The sequence below is a fragment of the Hemibagrus wyckioides genome, linkage group LG24 (assembly GCF_019097595.1).
Source record: "Hemibagrus wyckioides isolate EC202008001 linkage group LG24, SWU_Hwy_1.0, whole genome shotgun sequence".
In the NCBI taxonomy this organism is placed as follows: Eukaryota; Metazoa; Chordata; class Actinopteri; order Siluriformes; family Bagridae; genus Hemibagrus; species Hemibagrus wyckioides.
In genome coordinates this window covers 17,578,744-17,589,955 of record NC_080733.1, presented here as the reverse complement: position 1 = coordinate 17,589,955, position 11,212 = coordinate 17,578,744, and the positions used below count along the sequence as shown (strand labels likewise).

Here is an 11,212-nt window from a genome sequence, read left to right as displayed (position 1 = left end):
CAACATTTACGGAGTCATATCGAGTCTGTACATGACGAGTGACAATAACAACACTGCATGGAATCAAAATATATTCTGCGATAATTTAAGCATGGAAGGTTCAGACATGGCCTTGCCTTTGAGATGATGTAGAGGAATTTAAAGCTGAGGTGGACGAGCGATGGGGAAGACGTCTCGCTCCGGATGAATTCCAGCAGCATGTTCAACATCCACTCTGACAATCCACACAGAAACATGAACTCCGGTTATCAATAAAAACCTCACAGAGACGGTATCGAGAGATGTGTGAGAGAAGAGATAGAGAGAGAGAGAGAGAGAGAGAGAGAGAGGAGGGGGGAAGAGAGGAGAAAGAGACAGGAGAGAGAGAAGGGGGAAAGAGGAGAGTAAAAGAGAGATCAAAGAAGCAAAAAGTAGAGAACAGGGAGAGAAAGAGGTATGAGAGGAGAGAGAATGAGGAGTGTGTGTGGGGGGTGAGAGAGAAGTGGGAGAGGGTGAGAAAGGACAGAAAGGAGAGCAACGAGCAGAAAGGGGGAGAAAGAGAGAGAGACAGGGGAAAGAGAGGGGAATAGAAGAGAGAGAGGAAGGGGGAAGTAGAAAGCAAGGAGTGAAAGAGGTGTGAGTGTGGAGGAGAGATAGAGAGAGAGAGAGACAGAGACTCTTACCAAGGTGGGGGTCTAGAAGATGTGGCTGCTCTTGATAGTGGTCCATTATATCTGGAACAGGACAGAAAATAATAATAATCATCACCCAGTAAATAAAGCTCTTTTCCTCTACACAGAACCTCAGTAATAGTCTGGACATGTCAGTACCCCTGTCCAGCCCCTTCTCGTTATGTTGTCTGCTTTACTAACAGGAATAATAAACACCACCAAGCAGCAGACTCTACACACTGAACCTGTTTCAGCCTGGAGTCGACTGCTGGGGATGACAGGACATAATGTTTAGTGTTTATATTTAGGTTAAAGATTGGAGATGTTCTTTAGATGTTTTCTTTATTATAAAATTAAAAAAGGAGAAGAAACGAGAGGGGTAAGAGAGAGAGAAGGAGTGAGGAAGAGAGAGAGAGAGAGAGAGAGAGAGAGAGAGAGAAAGCGAGAGATAGAGATGGGGGAGCGAGAGAGAAAAATAGAGAGATGGGGAGAGAGAAAGAGAGGGGGGAGGGAGGGAGAGAGGGAGAGAGAGAGAGAGAGAGAGAGAGATGGAGTAAATGTCAGGTGCGGAGTTTAGGAAGGGGCGTGGTCAGGCAGGTACACCGGAACGCCATCCCAAATCCTCTCCTCCTCCCTGTAGCGGTCACTACTCCCTAATTCCCGCGCACTACACTCAGACTTTTCGGACACGGACAGGTGATAAAGCAGGTGGAGGAGATGGAGTTGGAGAAGGTTCTCACACACGAATCTCTCCACGGCGTTCTCCTGGGCCGCGCGGTTCTCCTGCAGCTCCACCAGCCTGGAGATCAGGCCTCGGACCTCGGTGCTGTCAGTGAACCCAGACAGCAGATTTGTACTGGACATGACCTCGGATTCTCCTGCCCCATCGTCTCCGTTTGTGTTCTCCACTTCCGGGAGTGCCATTGTGTCCAGGTGAGAGATGCTCTGACGGTTTTATCAGATCTGTTATATTATAACTGTTTTTATCCCTCACTGATCCTGACAACACTTTAACTGATATCGTCAGTGTCCGTTTTCACTATCCAGGCTTCTTAAATGATCTTCAGCTCGTTTCCTCCCTCTGAAACGGAACACTGTTTAATATATGGGGTTAGTATTTGCTAACTAGCCTCTGCTGCATCTCTCTGCGTGTTGTCGCGCGTTCAAGTGACGTCGCGCCTGACGTACGGAAAGCCAGAGCGTTCATCTCGTACTTACAGAAACGCGTTACACACACACACACACACACACACACACACAGACGCGCGCGCGCGCACACACACCGCTTTATTTCTGCAACTCCTCAATTCAGCTCAGTTCCTACTCTCTCGAGCCCCACTCTCTTAACCAACTCACAGACTTTCAGAGTTTTATATCATATACCTGGATAAGCTATTCAAAAAAAGTGACAGAGAGAGGGAGAGAGGGAGAGAGGGAGGGAGGGAGAGAGACGAGGGCAGAAAGAGACAGGTGAAAGGAGGGGGGGGGGGTGATGCTCTTAGATCCCCAGAGTTGGCCTCCCGATGGATGGATGGATGGATGACTCGCTCAGGGGAGATTTTTCACAGATTTTTATCCATCTTTCCTTTCATTTATTTACTTATATGATCTATATGGTCAGGCTTTATTTTTGACCACTGAAGGACAAAAAAAATGAATGATTGATGGATGGATAGATGGAAATATAGATGGATGGATGGATGGATAGTTCCTGGTCACCGTCTGATTTGATCACCATTTGGTGGTGAGAGCTGGGATATGTAAATGATCATTCGAAGAGAAATGTCTATTACAGTAGATTCTAGAGTGACCTCAAACTGTTTTCCTACAATGGTAAGTAGAAAGTTGTACATCTCTTGGCTCCGCCCCTTTACTTGGTACTGGACTCTTAATCGTCCAAAAATTTCGACTTGGAGGTTTTAGTTTTATGAACCCCAAACCTCAAGCTCTTTGACTTGTTCTTGTTCTTCACTTCACCTTGTTCCTGTGTGTGTGCGCGTGTGTTTTGGCTGTATAGTGATTTTGGGTAACAGACAGATGCTACACAAGTTGTGAAGTAGACTGTAAGAAAAAAACACATGCATATAAATATGGAAGTACTAATGCAGTATATCAGGTTATACTCCATACCTACATGATGCAACGTGGATCCCGAGCCTATCCCGGGAACGCCGGGTGTGAGATGGGAATGGATGTGACACCATTCCATCTCAGAGCACCATGTATACACATTTACACACTCCTTCACACCTCACCTGGCATCAAGGGAACCAGGTTAAACCTGTGAAACTCTCCATACAGACAGATCAGGATGTGAAGCTCTGAAACGGGAATGTTACTCGCTCCATCACCAAGACGCCCATATATGGTAGTTGTATGCATGTAAATGGCCATGTGGTCATGTGACCTTATTTAATATAATAACAGGCACAAAAAAAACAAAGGAGAGATTTGAAACATGAATCAAAATTTCAACAAGATGATTTATCAAAATAATACAAAATATATTATATAATATAAAATTTGATTTAATATAATATATTTATACATTTTTGTTTATAAATGTAGTAATTTAATTTAATATAATTATACATTTAATAATTCAACTTAATATAATATAAAATATATTTATTTATTTTTCTCAAGTCTCTCCAACCCTTTTTCAGCATGGCCTTTTTCTTTTTTTTTCCATCATTATATTAGAATAAATTATTTTATTACATAATAGTACAAAAAAAAGACGTTTTATATATATATTTATTAAGACTTTATTTGCTTTATTTACATTTGTGTCAAAATATGCAATTTATTTAAGACTAGAGATCCAGTTCATGCTGTTCAACAAGCAAGCCGTGAAACCTCTGATTTGTGATTTAATGCAATTCAACACGTGCCGTTAACTATCAGTAACCGTTATCAGTAACGTCACGTGACGTCCAGCGTGAACAAACGCAACCCATGTGGATCGGTCAGAAGGTGCTGATTTTTTATTTTATTTTTTTTTATATATAACAGATTTATACTGTGTTAATGCCCTCGCTCTGATAAGTTATATCGTTACTATAGCAACAGATCACTTGCAGGGATGTGAACGTGAAATGTTTTTACGTACATGAATTAAAATAAATCGTTGATTTCGTCTTATTTACCCCAAGAGAGAGAGGCTGGTGAGAGAACGGATGTACATGTAACTCTAAATGGATAAAATGTGTAGTTTTTTTTTAAATGAATTAAATATGGAATTTGTCAGGAAGTTGCTGTGGGATAAGAGGAATAAAACACTGTTATAGAAAGTGCAGGCATTAATAGTGACTCTTTCATCTTTTCATTATGCTGTTGATTATTTTTCTGTAAAAGCATGGTGCGGAATGGTTTTAATTCCTCAATTTTAGTGAGAACAATCGACTTCCTAGCATCCGCTAGATATTTATCTATTAATCCAACCCACTATGAGTAAGAAAATCAGAACAACCGATTCTGAAAACTACTTCGAAAGCTCCTTCATGATGCGCAGGGATGAGCCCCTGTACCCGGCCCCGAAGTGATTCCAGTGGTTCAGGTAATGGAACAGCCGGTACAGCTGATGTCGACTGTCGAACCCGGGCGCTTTGGGGATCTTCTCATGGTAGGCGTCGTAGAATCGTTTCCCGAAGCCTCCGAACATGCCGGCGATCCCCAGCTCAAACTCGGAGTGGCCGTAAAACGAGGCGGGATCAAAGATGAGCGGGCCGTCGGAGTACTCGGCTACGTTGCCGCTCCACAGGTCGCCGTGAACCAGCGCCGGTACCACCTCCACGCCCGTAAACAGCTTGGGGATCTTAAGCTGAAAGAACGACGGACGCGTGAACGTTCTGCGTTTACTGACGCAGGGTTTCAGACTCTATCTATGTTGGTGTATTGATTACAGTCATTTATTTCTGCAGGCATTTCTGATTCAAGACTCTACGAAGCTCATGTTAGCTGGGTAACTTCAGGTAGTTAGCTAAATGACTGGAAAAGATATGACCAGATCAGATAAAAAAAAAAAACCCATCAAATAATTAAAAATACACTCGTTTATTGACCTGGCTGGTCTGACTTTTTGTTAGCTAGGTAGTTACCCGGCTAGTTGTCTACACTCAGCCTCGGGTGTTTTTTAGAGAGAATTTCTCCTCCTCTGACTGAATAATAAACACAGCACACGTCCCACAGTTGAACAAACTCATTCCCTGTGTTGTAAAAACTCTCCGAATCGCTGTATCTCCTGAGGCGGAACTAATTCGGCTCTTCAGGGTTTTAGGCTACGCTGTAATCCATCTCCCAAATGAAGAGCTAAAAAAAGAGCATATCATTAAAAACCTTGTGCAGGTTGAGTTCGGATCCAGCAGCCAGCCAGCCAGTGGCTATAATGTTATTAAGCGCGTGTTCGGGGATTTAATTGGCTAAAATTTGCTCTGTGTTCACATAAATCATCTCTTACTACTGTTAAAAATATCATACACCTTGTTTTCTTTTTTCTTTTCTTTACCTGGAGGCTTGCCCATAATTCCCTGGCCTCTCGGTCTCCATACGACTGCTCCACTAATCCCAGCTGGTGCTGAAGTCTTTGCTGAGTGTAAAAGGAAACCCAGTCATCCTGCCAGTCGTTCACCTGCAGGGACAGAGCCGAGAGATGTTCCGTTATTTTTGGATGTCTTGTTTATAAGCAAGCTTGCTAATTTTATAGCTGATTTCTGCCACTTTAAAAGAAAAAAGAGTCCTGTGTATTCTCTCATAATTATGAGATAGGAAGTCACAAAGTTGAGATACTAACTCAGAATGTCAAGATACTGAAGTTATGACATAATTGAGACTATTTTTAGATAAGACGTGAGAAGTCAGAATATGGCATCAGAATTTAGAGGTAACGAGGCATAATTGAGATACTGCTTCAGGTAAGAACCATGAATTATGATTTAAAAAGAGATACCAAGCCATAAATCAAAAGGTACCATCTCCTAATTCTGAGATAGCAAGTTGAGATACATTTTCTATAGTCGAGTCATAATTCCAAGATAAGATCTCATAATTTTACGTCAAAAACTTATGACTTATGATAAGTATGAGATGCTAAGTCATACTGTGGAGGTCTGTTTATCATTCTGAGATAGAAAGTCAATAATCATGAGCTACAAACATGTAGTTATGAGAAGTCATAATTCTGAGGTACTATCTCATAATTTATCTCAGGACTTGGTTATCTCAAAACTATGACCTATTTTGACTTGGTCTTAATTACGAGATAATCATGAGATACTGATTCATAATTGGGATGCCAAATTATCATTTTGTTATATCTCAGAATTTTGAGATAGTAAGTAATAATCAAAAGATACCAAGTCATAAGTACAAGGTACCCATCTCTTGATCTTGAGAAGTCATAATTGAGATACCAAGTCAAAGGAACTCCCAATTTGAGAGAAAATGTCATACATGAGATACCAAGGCATAATTAAGATGCTTTTGAATGAGTTAACATTGAGAGATCTCAGAAATTGAGAGAACAAGTCAACAATCTGAGATACAAAATCATCAGTATAAGAAGATAAGCGATACTCATAATGAAGACTGTGTCCATGTATGCCTTCCAAAAATGACCAATAACTAAAACCATGACAGTAATTATGACGTATCTCAGATTTATGCCATTTGATTTAGCATCTAACAACTATTTTACCTCAATGTTTTTGTGTGTGTAAAATATATATATAAACACACAAAATATATTTTGTATTTTACAATGTATAATGTATTCTATATTATACATTGATCAGGCATAACATTATGACCACTGAGAAGTGAATAAGACTCCTCATCATGGCACCTGTTAGTGGGTGGGATATATTAGGCAGCAAGTGAACATTTTGTCCTCAATCTTGATGTGTTAGAAGCAGGAAAAATGGACAAGCATAAGGATTTGAGCGAGTTTGACGAAGGACCAAATTGTAATGGCTAGACCACTGGATCAGAGCATCTCCAAAACTGCAGCTCTTGTGGTGTTCCTGGTCTGCAGTGGTCAGTATCTAAGTGGTCCAGGGAAGGAACAGTGGTGAACCGGAAGCGGGACATGGGCGGCCGAGGCTCATTAATGGACGTGGGTAGTGAAGGCTGGACCGTGTGATCCGATCCAACAGACGAGCTACTGTTGCTCAGACTGCTGAAGAAGTTAATGCTGGTTCTGATAAGGGGTCAGAGTGCAGGATGGGTCAGGGCTGTTTTGGCAGCAAAAGGGGGACACAATATTAGGCATAATGTTATGCCTGATCGGTGTAAGTAGCAGTATTATAAGTACAGGAAATGAGCTCTCGTACCTGAGGGATGTAGCCACAACAGGTTTTGATGTGGAACCCGAATTTTTCAATAACCGGAACTTCGGCTTGGCTGGTTCCTTTTCCTGCGCAGATACACGAGGAAAACTGAAGAGAGTTTTCTTTCCTATAAGTCTGGTGGCCTGAGAAAACCCTTCACATGCTCAAATTTTGAGTAAGAACAAAATGTGTGCGTTTTCTGCATGGATCTCAAACACCAGTGCGAATTTTACCAACAGTTTGTTCTTCCTTCTTCTGTTTCTCTTTCTGTCGATTATTGTGGAGGTGCAGGTCCGCTAGCTGATGCCCCAACTCAGCAGAGTACCTTCAGGAACAAATGTAGAGAAAATCATTTTAATTTTATAATTAAAAAGAAAACAACAAGAATAATTTTATAGTAGGGTTCAAATATTTTGGTGACTCTTAAATTATTTTTTGTAATTTTTACGTAATTTTAGATTTTTTTATACATTTTATAATTATTTTTTTTTACAAATTTATTTTAATTTTTTTCATTATTTTTTCTTTATTTTTCTTCTGTATTTTTTTTCCCAAAGCTAAATGGCCAGGTTTTCTGACTCATGGCCAATATACTCTGTATTTCCAAAAGTTTTGGGACACCACGACTGTGCACCAATGCACAAAGCAAGGTTCCTAAAGACAGAGATGAGCGAGATTGGTCTGGTGATAAAATGAACAAAAATGCAACTTGTTTCATGACTAGCGTCCCTCTATAACATCTCAACTATGTTTGTGTGAGAAATAAATACCGTTTTTGTAAATGATTTTATCGTGTAGTGAAGAATTCATGAAGCTGTACAAATGTTAGACACCATAATCGTTAGCCTCATGACGTATAAAACCGTCCGTCACACAGATAACAGCTGGTGTGTTCGGGTCTTTAAGCCTCGTGACATTTTCCAGGACTTGTGGAAGTTGTGTTTTGTGAAATCTGTCGTGTTTTGTTCAATTTCTTCAAGCTATTTTAAAAAGAAAAAGCTTTTTAAATGAAGCCTTTGCTGCTTTGTAATGATTAAGTTTCTGAACAGATGTAAGCTAATTGTGGTATTTATTTTTAATTTACAAAATAATTTTAAATATTAGTAATTGTGCATCACTTTGGTACAGTTTTTGGTTTTTAAAGTGCTTTATAGTCTTAAATTTTACATATAAAAGCTAGCTAGTCAAATATCTTCACTCTAACTAGCTAACTACCAATCATGCTAACAACTTTTCTGCTAAACGCTGAGGTTTTTAACTCGGTTTAACAGCAGCATTTAGTGGTCAAGACGATGAAGTGCAGCTCCTATAACGTCAACAAAAATCAATTTCCTTCATTCTTTATGGGCAAAGTTAAGCTCTTATAAAATGTACACGACTTTCTTATAAACATCCAGCCTTATTTGTTGATATGAACACATTCCACACTTCTTTCTTTGTTAGTTCCATAACTACACAGTATCTCCGTATTGCTAATCGCTAACATAACTAACTCGAACCACTCATTTCCCTGAGTGACGTTCAAACATGTGACCAGATTTGCAATGCGTATGAATCGGTTTACAAACCAGTCATGTGGTCGTGTTTCAAATCGAAGCTTCAGGCATTTCAGTCGTCCCTTTTTTCCTCTTTTAACACAAGCGCTTGTGTTTTTATGATGATCATGTTGTACAAACACAATAACTACATTGAAACCTTCTTAAATGATGGATGGAAGCTCTCGTTTGCGTCCTTGCTGCAGGTCACGCCCCTTTGTTATTCTTCTGTTTGTATTTGCCGTGCCTGAAACGAACCTGTTTAAGGATTTCATGTCGATATGCTCCATGATGAACACGGCTCCTCCCGATTCCAGATCCACCACCTTCACCGGCTTGGGCACCCGGATCATGTTGGTGGACAGGATGGCCTCCAGGCTGGCTTTCTCTCCATCGAACATGCATCTGGCCTGCGTGAACAGGGAACGGGATTGAGAATCGAGTTTATGTGATTTCAGGTCTATGAAATCACGGCTAAATCCGATACCTGCTCCGTTCTGCTCATAGTTAACGTTTACGACTGAACTAAAGCATTAACCAATACTTTTGGCCCAATAGTGTATTTCTGAACCGTTCCTGTGTTTATCTTTTCAAGCCGAACATTATTTCATTCATGCCTTCACTTTGTGCCAAAAATCCAGTTCTAATTTTTAGGAGTTCACGACAGTTTTTATGATTTGGCTGAATGTTTTTTTTTTTTCCTCAGCAAGACAATTTGTGATTTTTGTGTTGATTTGGTAAAATCACAATTACGGCATTCTTCTTCTAAACTCCTAACAGTGAGACACATCTGTAATGATGGGAACTCTAATCTGTGTTGCCCAGATGAGAGAGGCTTTTCGTTTGAGTCTTGAGATTTCTCTCTCTCATATTGCCTCAGGGAGTTTTTCCACACCACAGAGTCCTCTGGCTTGCTCATCAGAGCTAAATTTCAAACTATCTGTCTGTATATAGACAAACTATATAGACCCTTTTTTGTGCCGAAGTCACGATTACGTCACAGCACTAGCTGGAGGCAAAACAGAGGCCAGTACAGAGTCAGTTTGGTTTTGCGTCTAAATATTTCTCATGCATGTCCACCTCATCAGAAACTGGGGAACAAGTTCGATGATTTCTCATGCCACGCTAACATTTTAGCGTGTAACTGGTAGCTAACAACCGGAGACTAAACAAAGGAAACCCTTCTCCCTTTCTACAGTTGCGGTCCTGGACAGTGAGTGACCTAACATCGTCAGATAAATTGGGATTTTGACCAGTCTTCTACTTCTTTCAGCTTTTCCCTTCAGGGGTGGCCACAGCGAATCATCTCTCTCCACCTATCCCCATCTTCTCCATCCTCAACACTTGCACCCACTAGCTTCATATCCTCATTTATTACACCCGTATACCTCCTCTTTGGCCTTCCTCTTTGCCTCCTTCCTGGCAGCTCCATGTCCAACATTCTCCTACCAATATACTCACTCTCCCTCCTCTGAACATGTCCAAACCATCTTAACCTGGCCTCCCTAACTTTGTCCCCCGAACGTCCAACATGAGCTGTCCCTCTGATGTACTCGTTCCTAATCCTGTCCAACCGTGTCACTCCCAAAGAGAACCTCAACATCTTCAGCTCTGCTACCTCCAGCTCTGACTCCAGTCTCTTCCTCAGTGACACTGCCTCTAAACCATACAGCATGGCCGGTCTCACCACTGTCTTGTACACCTTCCCCTTGATTCTCGCCATTATCCTTCCACCACACAGAAATCCCGACACCTTTCTCCACCCATTCCAACCTGCCTGCACTCGCTTCTTCACCTCTTTGGGATTCTGACCAGTCATTGTTTTAAAAAAACAAATTAACAAAACTTCCACTTAAAGCATAAAGCGGTCAGGGAGCTCTTTCTGCCTCCACCTAAGCTCTGCCCACAACAAAAACTTCACAATGTTTACTAACACAAGAAATTTGTTAGAAGCGCTATGTAAATAGAAATCGCTCAGTAGCTCTGAGAGGTCACCTGTAGACCCGGATGAAGCAGAACAACAAAGCAGGTTTAAGAAAAATTAAGAAATTAGATGATGCAGTATAAGCAATGTCTCAAATATGATCAATAGTATGACTTATTAAAAGGGCTTGGGCACGTGCCCTATAGAAACAAAATGAAAGTTATTAATTATTACTTCAATGCACACACCAGACTCTGTTTGCTTGTGCATTATTTCATCTTTTAAAAACATTTATCTGGCTGTAACCTGGCTCTTGTGGTTGATCTTGGCGAACACAGTCCCAGAGTCTGTGCTGTAGCTCTGGCCCTCACTGATGCATCCTCCCCCGGAGAAGCCTACTGCCTTCACCCTGCTGGAGCCCAGCTCTCTCTTTAACAGCTCCTCCATCGCTTTATAAACAGCTTTATGCACCGCTTATTAAAACCTTTATCACCGCGCTTATAACCACACCGCTTACAACTTATAACCCGACGGCGCGTGCGCGCGCGCTCTCCTCCCAGCACGCCTTCTCACTTATTTTAATAACGGATCCGGTCCGTTCGGATGCGGTTAGTTTTAAAGTACTGTCAGCTTCGATGATGATGATGATTATTATTATTCTTTAAAAATAAAATCCAAATTCCAAACTTGAATTAAATACAGGTGTTTACAATCTGAATGGCGGTCTCTTTCCCGGAAGCGTATTACTAGAAGCCATCCTATCGCTAGTGGGAGATC

General features: G+C 41.1%; 2 protein-coding genes across 2 annotated transcripts in view; both read right to left on the bottom strand.

The window, feature by feature from the left end:
* tbcd (tubulin folding cofactor D) overlaps positions 1-1,838 on the bottom strand; it is a 59,603-nt gene extending 57,765 nt beyond the window's left edge. The window contains exons 1-3 of the mRNA XM_058377597.1: positions 1,391-1,838; positions 663-713; positions 117-214 (exon numbers count right to left, since the gene is read on the bottom strand). Coding sequence (XP_058233580.1) covers positions 117-214; positions 663-713; positions 1,391-1,574 — 333 coding nt within the window. The 5' untranslated portion in view covers positions 1,575-1,838. The remainder of the gene's footprint in view (positions 1-116; positions 215-662; positions 714-1,390) is intronic.
* A 1,275-nt stretch (positions 1,839-3,113) lies between these two features.
* Positions 3,114-11,212, bottom strand: fn3krp (fructosamine 3 kinase related protein). Its single transcript, XM_058377600.1, has 6 exons — positions 10,742-11,212; positions 8,770-8,921; positions 7,210-7,301; positions 6,980-7,062; positions 5,158-5,280; positions 3,114-4,473 (listed from the first exon to the last, which is right to left on the bottom strand). Exons 1-6 carry the CDS (start codon positions 10,880-10,882, stop codon positions 4,135-4,137), a joined length of 930 nt encoding a protein of 309 aa, XP_058233583.1. The 5' UTR covers positions 10,883-11,212; the 3' UTR covers positions 3,114-4,134.

Coding starts and splice junctions, on each gene's coding strand:
- fn3krp (XM_058377600.1), bottom strand. CDS start 10,882: ATGGAGGAGCTGTTAAAGAGAGAGCTGGGCTCCAGCAGGGTGAAGGCA. Junction 7,302..8,769: donor GACATGAAATCCTTAAACAG/GTTCGTTTCAGG, acceptor TTGTTCCTGAAG/GTACTCTGCTGAGTTGGGGC. Junction 4,474..5,157: donor AATTATGGGCAAGCCTCCAG/GTAAAGAAAAGA, acceptor TCGTTCTTTCAG/CTTAAGATCCCCAAGCTGTT.